Raw genomic sequence first — 14657 nt, 5'->3', positions numbered from 1 at the left:
ATTATGGGATGGGTACTAGAAATTATACAAATGGTGGGGCTGGGGGCTAAGGGGCCGGTCAAAAAGGGTCAATTTGGCTTAATTGATATAAACAACTTCTCTGGAACTAAGCATTGGATATTGCTCATATTTATCTGGTAGCATCCCTGTGGGGTAGGGATTAAAAATTGTACAAATGATTGGGCTGATTTCCCGGGGGCCAGATAATGAGGCCAAAACGGGTCAATTTGGCTTAATTAAATAAAACGACTCCTTCTCTGAAACTAAGCAATGTATATCACTCATATTTGACTGGTAGCAGCCTTATGGGGTATGCATATAAAATTGTATAAATGGCGGGGCTTACCACCTAGGGGCCTGAGGGGTGTGGCCAAAAGGGGTCAGTTTTGCTAAATTGATGTAAACAACTTCTCTGAAACTAAGCAAGGGATATCTCTCATAGTTTTCTGGTAACATTGTTATGAGGTAGGGAATCAAAATTGTACAAATGGTGGGGCTGAGGGGCGGGGCCAAAAGGGGCCAATTTGGCTAAATTGATACAAACAATTAATTGTCTGGAAGAAGGCGGCAGATTTCTATCATATTTGATTATTATCATCCTAGCTAGGGATTCGAAATTGGTAAAGCTTTTCCCACCATTGAAAACTGATTACTTTTGTTTTATCTGTGAAATCATTCAGATCCCCACCCGATAATCATACATAGCCTTGCTTGGCATCAAGAGATGAACACAATCCTGATGTAAAAATAGGCCCTGTGTTCTTTCCCCTCCTCAAGGGACTTATAGTTTCTTTAAACACAGTCATATTGAATTGGTTTCAAATATGAAAGTTTTCTTCAATACAATTGTATTTTGCATGTTAAACACTGTATATTTATATACAGTACCTAATCGGCTAGTGTCTACATCTTGGTGGTAAATTGAAAAACAACAAATTACAAATCACAGTTTATTGTTAATATTGATATTGGATCTAGCTATTAAAATAGATGGAATTGATACCTAATTTTGAAGTAATTCTCTTAAAAAATGTCTTTGTTGAATAAAAAAGTAATAATTTTTAAAAGTCGTCAATCTAAATTTTGATATTATTCTAAGATCAAAATAGAAAGGAATAAGCAATTTTTTACAAGATATTGAAACACATTGCACACTTTCAACAAAAATGTAGCAGACACTCCTGTATGTTCAATACATATCGTGTATTGTTATAGCGTATCTAAATGTGTATCATATCGTTTCGACCTTTCTAATACCTAGGCCTATTAGGTATAAGTTGGTTTTAAACACATAAATGCAAGTTTTGAACTTCTTAAGTATAAGGTTGGTTTAAAGTATGAATGTTAACGACATGTACCTAAGTAGAAGTTGGTTTGAAAAAAAAAAAGTTTAACTACTAAAGTAGAAGTTGGTTTGAAACTTGAAGATGGTAAAAACCATTATGTACATCGGAACAGTCTAAACCATTACATTCATCAGGACTGTGAAAACCATTTTGTCCAGTTGGTTTGACACACTTAAGTAGAAATGTTTCATCATGTTGATATCAGTTTAATTTCTATTCTTGCTTTATTTCAAATATCACCTTTTACATCTGAATAACGCCTCCTGCAGTACTTTCAGTACTTTGATTAATACAGGGACTGATCAGAAAAACGAAATGGCTGAAAAGTGGCCATCTTGGATTTTGACAATAAAGTTTGTCATTATGTCTTTAGAAGTACTGAATGGATCATCTTCAAATTTCGGATGTATGTTCCCTTGTTGTGCCTTTTAACCCCAGATAGCCATCTTTAATTTTTTGAAAATGTGTTAATATCGCTATTTCATGAAAAGTGCAGAATAGACGTTTCTCAAGTTTATTTTGTAGATTTACCTTGGTTCTTAACTGTCTGCTTTTTAAATGATCAGAAAAACAAAACGAGATCCCAGAGGGATCTTGGCGCCCACCATTGAACAATCTTTATTAGTTCTATGTCAGACTGATCTTTGTCTACTTTTCCCTTCTCTCTTTTTTCCTCTTACTAATCAGATAACATGAACAATTGGAACCTACATGTCAAGTTTGAGAATCATCACTTCAGTACTTTCCAAGAAATTGCGAACAACAAGTTTGAATGTTCAAAATCAAAGACGGACACCTGTCAGCCATTTTGTTTTTCTGATCAAAAATCTAAATTTAATTGGTACAAAAAGGGACCAAGGGGACCTACACAGGAAGTCCGAGGAATATACCTCTAGTACTTTTCAAGAAAAAGCAATAACAAAATCCACGATGACTGCTTTGTGGTAATTTTGTTTTTCATAATTTTAAATTGTACTGACACAACTAAGGAGAAAGGGGAACTTACACATGAAGTTTGAGGAATATTCCTCCACAACTTTTCAAGAAATAGCGATAACAACTTTCAATTCTCAAAATTCAAGATGGCCGTCTGTCAGGTGTTTTGTTTTTCTGATCAAAAAACTATATTCAAATGGCACAATTAGCCACCATCGGGGAACCTACATATGAAGTTTGAGGCATATCCCTCAAGTACTTTTCAAGAAAAAGTGATAAACTTCAATTCTCAAATCCAAGATGGCCACTTTTGGCAATTTAGTTTTTCTGACCAAAAAACTATTCAAATGGCACAACTAGACATCAAGTAGAACCTACATATGAAGTTTGAGGAATATCCCTCCAGTACTTTTCTAAAAAAAAACCCCAAAACTTCAATCCCTCAAAATCCAGGATGACTGCTTTGTAGCAGATTGTTTTTAATGGCACAACTGAGGCCGAAGGGGAACATAACATGAAGTTTTAGGAATATCCCTCCAGTAATTTTTTAAGAAATAGTGATATCGGATGGTGGCTATCTTGGATTTGACAACAAAGTTTGTTATTGCTGTTTTTTAAGAAGTACTAAAGGATATTTCTGAAACTTATGTGCATGCAGTTTCCCTTCAGCCCCTTCAGGAAAATAAAATGGCTGACAGGCAATAATCTTGCATTATGACAGTTGAAAATAAGTTATCTACCTGGTATTTCTGAAGAAGTGTTGAAAGGATATTTCTCAAACTTCATATACTGGGGGTATATATGTTCCCTTGGTACCTGGGGGTACATATGCTCCCCTTGGTACCTGGGGGTACATATGTTCCCCTTGGTACCTGGGGGTATATATGTTCCCCTTGGTACCTGGGGGTATATATGTTCCCCTTGGTACCTGGGGGTATATATGTTCCCCTTGGTACCTGGGGGTATATATGTTCCCCTTGGTACCTGGGGGTACATATGCTCCCCTTGGTACCTGGGGGTATATATGTTCGCCTTGGTACCTATGTAGTTGTTCCCAACGAGTGTGATCATGAAAACAAAATGACTGACAGGTGACCACCTTTGATTTTGTCAATGAAAACTTGTTAATGAATATAGCTCACAAGGTTCTTTGATCTTTCTTATAGACTTCATATATAGGTTCCCATTGTTATCAAATGATAAAGAGGAAGAGGGAAAGAACGGAAAAGTAGAGATAAGATCAGTCTTTCATAGGACAGATAAAGATCATTCAGTAGTGGACACCAATGGTATCTGGGTTCTCTTGTATTGACAGACAAAAAAAATCTAGGAAACTATTAGTGCTACATTGATAATTATAGTTATGTAATAGGGCAGTTCTATAGAATGCATGTTGCAGATGTTTTGATTTTCATTTGTATATGCTATAAATGATGGCACCATTACTCTTGAGGATATGCCATTATACATAAGATATCGTTCAGTGGTGTAGCTAGAAAATCATATAGATGCTCTGTAGAATTTTATCTCTCTCCGTTTTTTGTTTGTTTTATTTTGCACACAAGCATACATGGTAACTACACTGTCCTAGTATATGTGTCTGAACATTTAATTTCTTGAGTAGGGGATAGGGCGATGACAGTTTTCTTGTGAAGATTATTTAAATAAAGGCATTTCAATTCTACTTTAGTTTCCCATATGTAATGAGTTTAACTTTTCTTAATGTTACTTTTACCATTCATAACTTTTAGCCTTTTCAACATTTATCAATACCATTAACATAATCCATAATAACGATCTACACTATACGGTTCATTTTGTACATTAAGATTCTTCTGTAAAATACTCTAATCAGTTCTGTTGGATGTTGTTATTTATTCATTTTTCTTCTTCGTATAGAATGTATATTGTTGTATAGCCTGTTGAAAAGTTGAGCACAATGCTTCAATAATGAAACTTAGTGGCAATTGAAAGTATTCAATATACCTTACCAAAATTTTTCCAAAGAGAACATCTTATATCAATATATTAAACAAAAATATCTCTACAATTCCCAAATTTCCACTTCTTAGCCTTTGACGAGGAAACAACTCTTTCTCAAGTCACCAATTCTTGGAATTTCCAATGGCCACTTCAAATCTACTGCAACTGTGACACCACAACCCATTAATTCCTCTTCCAAAGTCTGCTTCAAATCTATGCAACCAAGGTGCCACAAACCCATTGTCAAATTGAATTGGATTATGGTGTTATTGTTGACTCTATACTTTGGTGTATAAAACACAAACACTTTTCTTCATCATAACATATTTAATTTCCCTAAAACCCATGTTAATGGTATGGATTAAATAAAACACATTTGAAACAGTATTAAAAAATTTGTTACGAGAAATTTTGAGATTGCACATGGTCATGGTGTTTAAACTTGATATAACACTACTACTACTTATCTGTAATGTTTAGTTTATCATGATACAACACTAAGGTATCAGTTTGTTCATAGGGACATCATACTCCGATACATCTGATTGCAATTACGCAGAATTAACAGGTTCTCACATAATAGAGCAACCTTTTTTCCAAAAAATTTTCATTTTTTCACGATTTCTCAGGGTTTGGAGGGTTCTGCGTATGTTTGCATGAAAACACCGCAAAATGTTAACCAGTGATAAACGCTATAACAATGAATTTGTTTTGTTCCAAATACAGTAGAGTTAGATCTTATTTTATAACTATCACATAATTAACAGAGCTACCATTGATTAGTCAAGTTTATGTAAGATATACATAAGTGTATACGTGTAAGTATATCTATGAAAACTTAGGCCATTATGTCTTTATCACAACATCAATGAAATCCAAAACATCTTGTATATCACAACCCTTCAAATCTGCCATAAAAAGTTGAAACAAACAAACAAATTATTGTAAATAGAGCTCGTCTTGCCAAACCATTACTGAATTTAATTTGTACATGATAATCTGGAAATTTTTTATCATACATTCAGAATTTCATCATCCAATTATGAAATGGAAGTGCCCTTCACCTCTGCAATCTACAGACCAAACAATTTGTCCTGTAACTTCAGGTAATGTCCTGTTTTAATGCAGAGGTGTCATTAGCAATTGTTCTGGATATCACATGACAGGCCAGTCTCATATGATGTTCAGTGAGGCAGCCACTAGCTACTACAAGAACACCCTGGCTGTTCACTGCCAATATACCCAACAAACAACCCAGCTTCACTCAAAGACATGTTGAACATATGGTACGTACAACAGTTAATCCTCTGGTTCAAGGTTTTATTGATGTAAGAACCATTGTTCATTTATATGCATTAAGGATGCAAAAGGATATAAAATGTTTTAATATTGTGAAGAAAAGAAATGAAATCGGTGTCAAAGAAAGGGATGGAAAGTGCAAACTTTAGCAACATTACACAAACCACATTATTATATTTACAAAGATCAGTATTTTTTTCTAAAATTAAGACAGTTTTATATCTACAAACACAAAATGGTGCTAAAATTTTGCAAAGAACTATTGCTGAATTTCAATAAATAAGTTTAAGAGTAGTAATTTCGGAATGTTTCACAAAAAGTCAATGTCTTGATCTGATAAAGAATAATGGTGTTTTTTCTGCACACTCGAGTTTGAGTCCGAGTTTGGTTGGAATGGCACAGATGTAGTATCACTAAAAATATTTTTATGGTCCAACACAATGCTGTCGTGTAAGTCGGGTGACTTCTCTATGTCAATGTCCATCTGTGATTGGTCAGATTTATTAGCTGGCGGAGCTTTATTCCTCTCTGGTCCCTCCCCATTAATTAAAAGCCTCTGCTGTGTTTTACATTCTAATCTCTCTTTCAGTTCTTTCACTCGATCTTCCATCTGTAACAGAGAAACAGTTCCTTTTCAAACTCCAGTTAATGGCATTTATAAATACTTTCTACTAAAATGAAGCATATAGAATAATATTGAATAACAACTTTTCATAAATCATTTCAATTTATGTCAGCAAATAGAGTGGGCACAGCCAGTGAATCGGTCATGAACACTTGATTATGCTCCCTTTCTTAATTCATATTTCTGTTTTTTTGCATAAAATTACCTACAAAATGATTATTTGATTAAGATCTGTAAGGTCTTTTTGAGATAACGTTTTCTGTTGTGAGACCTGGCTAGCTTGTTCGCTGAGATGATACATTAATGAGGTGTGGAAGCCTCTGAGAATTCATTCGAGTTTGAAATCCCAGTATTTCTTGTACCAGTCTTACCTATTAAGATGAAATCTTTACCTAAAAGATCTGTTACTAGTGAAGCCTTTACTTCAGATTAAAGATTAAACCCAAGATTTCGGTATGACTCTACTTTTTAGAATGTTTTCTGAGTCCTTTCTTACCTCAGAAATTTGTTTTTTGAGGCCTTCATTCTCTACGAGTAGCCTCTGGTGTCTTTCCTCTTCCTCCTTGCTGGCAACAGATTCAGACATAGCACGCACCTCCAGGTGATTTTTCTTCGGATTTCGGCTTATTTCAACAATCTGTTACAAAATTTGAATTAAATGAAAAGGGAATGAACCTGTCAGAATTATGTTCTCTGACACTAATTGGTCAAGGTCCCTTAATTACCAATTTGTCCTTGTTATGTCTATATCTGATACTGGCATACTGAATAAATAACACCCAGATGATTCATGATAAATTCTAATTAAAGCAATGTGGCCATTATATCATTAATGATATACTACATATAGAGGCAATTTGTACCTGTACTCATTAATAACTTGAACAATGATCTTGAATGTACAACCATAATAGTTATGCAAATTCCTTCAAGTTGCATTTTATCTTCAAAGGAATATTCCTTAATGCCTATATATAGCTCCATTTATGATTACTTTTGTCTTGAAAAATTGAAAAAGGTCAAGAGATAAGAACTAGCATCATTAATTAAGACAATTAAAAATGACAGCGCCTCCAGTTATTTCCCTGTCCACCAACAACATAAACTGGATGTTCTCCATACCTTGGGTACAAATATGAGGCCCATAGACAGAAAGCTGCATAAAAGAATGGCGAGGGCTACAAAGGCAAAACTGGCATCTTGTTGATTACTGATGATGAGGGTGATGGGAGCCGTTATCACACACAGCACCTGGAAAATTAAGTAGAACATGTGGTAACATAAAGATATAAGGTTGTGTTAGTGTCCATCACTTTATATCTCCAGAATTACATTTGTATAAGTTAAACAATAAACAGCAAGAGTTTATTATTCAAATTTCATTTCCATCATAGAAAGTAGGTCTTCAAATTATAGACAACTGACCTGTCAATCATCCAGGTTTTTACCAGTTATGCTTTTATTATTTTTGAAATTATAAAACAGGTTGAAGCTTCAAAATTTGTTTGTTTTAAGGGGGCATATCAATTCTTGTGTATTTTCTGTGTTAAGTCAAGAAATTCTACATTCAACCTTCTGCCTTTTTATAATTGGAAAGTGAACAGCATTAGGTAAACAGGACAACCTTCCATATTAGTAAGGGAATCCCTGTTTCTATATATGATCAAACATTAGAGGGGATCTCTGGACATGAACTTACCACCACATTATAAATACTCATTCCTACAAATCTAGAGTCGTTCACTTGTTTCAGCTTGACGCTCCTCGTCTCGTAGGCCAGGAATATTCCAAACAGTAACAGTATTCCTTTGTAGCCATATATCACACCTGTCGACAAAACTTTATATAAATACTGGTGTCACAACAGTATCGAATGCTTGGTAGGCAAGTCATGTGTAGATGTCCTGTCCTTTATATTGTATAATACTTTTAGACAAACAGGGGCAAGACCTGGGGGTTACGGGGTGTTGAAAAAGGGAAAATCATATCATTTATGATGGTATCATTAAGAGGACCTAAATCTCAAATGCTAGGATTGTATGCTGATGTAACTGGAGAGGAAACATGAAACAACCAGACCAGGACTCTAATCCGGGACCTCCGAGCTCCAGCCAAGCTCCGCCACACTTAAACAAAATTGATTAACCGAGTGATCAAAGATTTAATTTTCCTGTCAGTTTGTAAGGGGATAAAAAAGGCCCCACTCCAGTGGAAGCTTCAGTATCCTACCTTAGGTCAGATGGAGTACAGTGTTTAAGTTCTAGCTGAAGTTTAATGAGGGGATAATAAGGCCATCTGTAATGAAAGATTCAGTATCCTACCTTAGGTCAGATGGAGTACAGTGTTTAAGTTCTCGCTGAAGTTTAATGAGGGGATAATAAGGCCGTCTCTAATGAAAGATTCAGTGTCCTACCTAGCCAGATAGAGATGTTTTTTGAAGTACAGTGTTCTAGTTCCGGCTGAAGTTTGATATCCTCATCTGTGTCTACAGGATCTTCTTTCTCAAATATTTCCACTTCTCGGTATAGAGGGTCTAGTACCTGCCATGTGGTCAGTACCGCTACATCAATGGTCAGTATCACGCTGAGGACAGTGAACAGTTCACACCGCCTCACTACCTGTAAATACAGAAATGGAATGGTTAGTATCCCGCTTAGGACAGTGAACAGTTGGTGTCTTGTGTACAGTATTAAGACTGTCACAATTAAAGCAGACAAGAAGATGCTTCCTTGGCCCAGTTGGTTGAGCTGTGGATATCATACAAGTGATAGGTTTGATTCAAGTATAAATTAGGGTGCTAATCACAAATGCATTGTTCCCAGTTATTGACATTGCTATCTGAAGCCAGTAAAACACTAATCATAAAGTCAATGACAATGGTTTAATCAATGATGGTCAGTTTAACTGCAGTGTTAACTAGGTCATCACTACCCTGATGTATATGACAATGGTTTAATCAATGATGGTCAGTAGTGTTAACTAGGTCATCACTACCCTGATGTATAGTTACCTTCCTGTCCTTTTTGTTGGCGGTGGTCAGTCTGTGAACTGTCCAGATTTTGGAAAACATGCCTCCATATGCGAATGTAAAACCAAGGGACAGCATCCATGCTCTCAACTAATTAAAGAGACCAAACAATACGTGTGCATTTCTAAATGATTATGGCCAGGTTACAATTATAATATATATAACTCTACTGATTTGATCCTTTACCTTTACACAGATTTTTATACAACTTTTCATTTGACAAATTTTTGAAACAAAAAAGTTAAATTTGATTGACTTACACATGAAGTCAATATTGAACCACATACAATTTATTATGTACCAGTAAATAGACAATTCTTCGATGATCCTGTTTCAAACACGGTTCAAAGAACCCTATACAGTTGCATTATATGCGGTATATTGCGGCTAGTATTTACCAGGGTTACATAAAATTAATAGAGTTTGATGATACACAGTTTTTCTTTTTGGACGTTTAATGGCTAACAGTCAGATTTAATATACTGACCTGAGATATGAGAGGGTAGAGTTCCGGTGAGATGAACTGGTTGGACGTTTAATGGTTAACAGTCAGATTTAATATACTGACCTGACATATGAGAGGGTAGAGTTCCGGTGAGATGAACTGTTTGGACGTTTAATGGTTAACAGTCAGATTTAATATACTGACCTGACATATGAGAGGGTAGAGTTCCGGTGAGATGAACTGGTTGGACGTTTAATGGTTAACAGTCAGATTTAATATACTGACCTGACATATGAGAGGGTAGAGTTCCGGTGAGATGAACTGGTTGTCCAGCCCCAACAGAAGGATACACATGAGACAGAGGATACACCCGAACACTGTCACATTGTTTACACTTGGCTGGGAGTAGGCAATGCACCTAATGAAACATCGAAAGATAATTATTGCTTTTCATGTTTAATTATATCTCCAATTATTATAATTAAACTGTCAAAAATATCATGACTTACTTGTAAAAAAATAGAATTTCAAATTATTTAATGCCTTATATTGTCAAAAACTTCTTTGATTTAATTGTGAAATCAGCTATCCAGCCAACAGAGGGGTTAAATTTCAATGGATAAACAGAAGCTATCCAGCCAACAGAGGCGTTAAATTTCAATGGATAAACAGAGTCATTACAGAATTTAATATGAATATTGAGATAACTGTTTATTCCCATACATTTCTGTAATAGGAGAAAGAGAAAATGTAGCAGGCAGACCGGGGTTCCACACAAGGACCCTCCGAACTCTAGACGACACTCTACCAACTGAGCCACATAGTTGCTGATGATCGACCCAGTCCAGTTCCGCTACATTTCAACATTTTTAATCAAAACATACAGTTATGATCAGCTAAATGAGAGCTGGATCATCCTTTCAAAGTTTGACACATACCTCCGCTGTCTGTTCAGGAAGTTGAACATAATACAAAATATCCCAAAGGCAATTCCAAAGGCAGCAAAGAAACACATAGCAAAGAACAGTCCATGGGAGACAACTCTTGGCGCTGACTTGATGAGTGTATGATCAGGTGGCACCTTACCGCCTGTGAAAACATTAACACTGATGTAAATGCTTCAGAATTTTATAACTGTAACACATTTAAGTATCAGTAAAAACAATGACCTATATATGCATATAAGAATAACCTTTATATGTACATATATGTATGCACCAAAATAATCATATTCATATAGATTCAAACAAGAACTGTCATCCAGAGGGCCAACTCATACCCCCTGCCCCTCCACCACCGAAGATTTCCCAACAAAAACCTGTTTTTAGTGAACGGATTACCACGGCAACCTAAATTTGTGGGTAAAAAACCTGCATGGATATGTACACATTATGAGTCGCTAACATTCCTGTGTATTCAAATGGAATTGGTTGATAGCTAATATAGGAGTTGTCCGAGTTGTCTTGACAAAGTTTTCCGCAAGAATATGGGTATTGAAAACTGGTAACCATGGAAACCAAAAATTCTGTTGAGACAGGTAACCAGAATAAATTAAGTTCACCACTGTACAGACTGGAATCCACAGTAAACTAATGTCTGGTTTAGATAGGTTTCTAGATTATATAAGTTTATGAACTTTTACAAAGGTGTTCACTAAGAGATGATAATTTGGAGCTGTAAGCCATTGCTAAGGCTAATAATCTTTTAAGCCTCACCTATCCATTTCTCTTTTTTAATCCATGTCAGGTTGTCTGTATTGTAGTCATAAAAACCAAGCTTTTGGTAAGTCCCATCTACAACAGATGATGATAGATCATGATGAATCATGTATGACCCACAACACTTTACTAAGTCCCATCTACAACAGATGATGATAGATCATGTTGAATCATGTATGACCAACAACACTTTACTGTCACTTTAAAATACTGTAATTATAATAAAATTTTACCAGTACCTGGCAAAACAAATGATAATTACATATCTGAACTTTGAAAGCTCATCACTCATAATATCAGGTGACTATCTGTATCTTGTGAATTATTGGTAATATCAGGTGACTATCTGTATCTTGTGAATTATTGGAAGTTAATAACAAATATTAAACATGACTACCATTACATAATATTATCTAAACTGTTAAATGTCTGTAAGACATAAATGCCCCTGAGTATTGGAAGCAAGTCATAGTCTCGACCTCTAGCCAAACTTTACCATGAGAAATGAAACAAAGGGCCATCAAAGGGCCATAACTCTGTTACGTGTTTATGTACAACGAGTAGATGATAATGCAACTCTTTACCTCCCCATTTATAATTGTATATGATATAAGAAATGCTCTGGACATGATAATGGAGAGATGGACTGGCAGAATAATTAAGAATAAAAACCAATCATTGCGAGTAGGAAGTGGGGATGGGAAAGACTTATCTGAACTGAAGCACTGAAGCCAAAGAACATCACCAGAGGATCATATGCTACAGAATAAAACCTGAGTAATGACAACTTTTAATTTCATTTTTAATGTTCTCACAGTAGTCACTTTGGCAGAAGTCAACTTTGAGTAAGTATGATAAGATTAATGCAGAAACTCATTTTTATCATTGTTACTGTTATCATGACTAATGTATTCTGAATTGTTCGACTATTTTTTTTATATATATTTTGCTCTGGAAAGATATCTCACACACATTAGAAAAGATGGAAATAAAAGCTAATAAAAGCTAAAGCTCTGACTATTTGGATACAACATGACTGGGATAAAAAAAACATTGCTGTGCTTTCCACATTGTGAAGGGAACCACATTTGTCAACTATATATAACACATGTCTAGTTTGATCAACATCAGGACTTAAATCTATTCCTGACTCATCCTCTTTCATATCAGCAAAGTAGAAAAATGTGTTGCTAGTAAAAGAGTATACTAGGCCTTACTAGACATTTGTTCTATCTGGGTCCATGCTATTCTGTCTCCCTCCGAGGAAAATGCCACATTTCCCTGAAAACAAATTACAAACATAAATCAATAACTCAAAGTTATATATGAACTGGAGTGTGATTAATAAAAGGCATGGTGAGACAATTTGGAAAGGCAGATTACATACGACACTCAACTTTTCATGACAGAATCTCATGAATGCTTCATGAACTTGATGTGCAGACAGAAAATGTCTACTTCTATGTAAGTCTTTAAAGTTCATTGAGCAAATAGCCTATTTTTTACTGACAAAATACAGGTTTTGTGTTTTTTCATCAGAATGTCTAGAATTAGGGCACTGCAAGGGGTACTACTTACAGAGACACCAAGAAAGCTAGTGTCATTCATGGCCGAGTATATCTCACGACGGATATCTTCACTGTAGTAGTTGAAATCCTCCAACTTCTTGTTGTATTTACTCAATCTGAAAAACAGCAAATATACTTTTCAATTAATTAATATCTTGTCATAACTTCAGTATACTTATTCAATGCCTATACTCTATTTGCATTGCCTAAAACAAAGAATTTCAAATATTCTTCCTAACCTTCCCTTATACAGATGTACAGTCACATTATGTTTTATTTGTGAAAACCCCATTTTCAGATTGTGTTGACATTTGGATCTTCAATTTTATAGAATAAAGTTTTACGCTTAAAACTACATATACATCAAAACATTTGAAGTTTACAATGAACACAATGATGTCACAATCATTACAAACTTTATATTCAGCACAAACTTTGTTTACTGTAATGACAAAATGTATCAAATACTTGTCTAGTATATGCAACTTTATTTTGACTCTAAAATAAAGTAAATTGGTATTAAGTGATTTTCACAGGAACACTATAGATATGCCTGTGGTATATTGTAATACACAATGTAAACATTCAGAGAGTTGTGTAGCAGAACTGGACCGGCTAGTGTTCAGAGGTCCCGGGTTCGAGCCCCAGTCTGGCCGTGCATTTTTCCACTCCCACTACATTTGTACATGTTTCATATCAAACTTTCTCTTCAAACCTTACTTCATGCTGGTCCTGTTCAGGGCAAGTGCAAGTGCCCAAACAGCATCATAGGCAAAAGGTGCCTCCGGGTAACCATCCACCTGGGACATGTCCGTAAAGTTACGTTCCTTCAGATTCAAGTCAAGCCTGTCCTTAAACTCCTGAGAGGTCTAAAATAATAGCATAAAACATACAAGTCAAGGCAGAGGGCAAAGTATATGTAGATGATACAAACATCCACAGAGGGCCACTTATATGTAACTGATACAAACATCCACAGAGGGCCAATTATATGTAGATGATACAAACATCCACAGAGGGCCAATTATATGTAACTGATACAAACGTCCACAGCAGGCCAATTATATGTAGATGATACAAACATCCGCAGCAGGCCAATTATATGTAGATGATACAAACATCCACAGAGGGCCAATTATATGTAGATGATACAAACATCCACAGAGGGCCAATTATATGTAACTGATACAAACATCCACAGAGGGCCAATTATATGTAGCTGATACAAACGTCCACAGCAGGCCAATTATATGTAGATGATACAAACATCCACAGAGGGCCAATTATATGTAGATGATACAAACATCCACAGAGAGCCAATTATATGTAGATGATACAAACATCCACAGAGGGCCAATTATATGTGGATGATACAAACATCCACAGACAGCCAATTATATGTAACTGATACAAACATCCACAGAGGGCCAATTATATGTTACTGATACAAACGTTCACAGAGGGCCAATTATATGTAGATGATACAAACATCCACAGAGGGCCAATTATATGTAACTGCAGATACAGACATCCACAGCAGGCCAATTATATGTAGCTGATACAAACATCCACAGAGGGCCAATTATATGTAGATGATACAAACATCCACAGCTGGCCAATTATATGTAGATGATACAAACATCCAGAGGGTCAATTATATGTAACTGATATAAACATCCACAGAGGGCCAATTATATGTAGATGATACA

General features: G+C 35.5%; 1 protein-coding gene across 1 annotated transcript in view; it reads right to left on the bottom strand.

Moving 5' to 3' along the window:
- Positions 1-4574: 4574 nt before the first annotated feature.
- Positions 4575-14657, bottom strand: part of LOC117317759 (gamma-aminobutyric acid type B receptor subunit 1-like) — a 52265-nt gene continuing 42182 nt past the window's right edge. The window contains exons 4-16 of the mRNA XM_033872680.1: positions 13669-13817; positions 12959-13064; positions 12598-12661; positions 11378-11455; positions 10601-10751; positions 9948-10080; positions 9200-9307; positions 8603-8807; positions 7889-8016; positions 7312-7440; positions 6686-6826; positions 4946-6174; positions 4575-4854 (exon numbers count right to left, since the gene is read on the bottom strand). Of these exons, the coding sequence (XP_033728571.1) occupies positions 5875-6174; positions 6686-6826; positions 7312-7440; positions 7889-8016; positions 8603-8807; positions 9200-9307; positions 9948-10080; positions 10601-10751; positions 11378-11455; positions 12598-12661; positions 12959-13064; positions 13669-13817 (1692 nt within the window). The 3' untranslated portion in view covers positions 4575-4854; positions 4946-5874. The remainder of the gene's footprint in view (positions 4855-4945; positions 6175-6685; positions 6827-7311; positions 7441-7888; positions 8017-8602; positions 8808-9199; positions 9308-9947; positions 10081-10600; positions 10752-11377; positions 11456-12597; positions 12662-12958; positions 13065-13668; positions 13818-14657) is intronic.

This window comes from Pecten maximus, chromosome 2 (genome assembly GCF_902652985.1).
Source record: "Pecten maximus chromosome 2, xPecMax1.1, whole genome shotgun sequence".
NCBI classification, from domain to species: domain Eukaryota; kingdom Metazoa; phylum Mollusca; class Bivalvia; order Pectinida; family Pectinidae; genus Pecten; species Pecten maximus.
The sequence above is the reverse complement of the archived record's forward strand: the minus strand, read 5'-3'. Positions and strand labels throughout refer to the sequence as shown.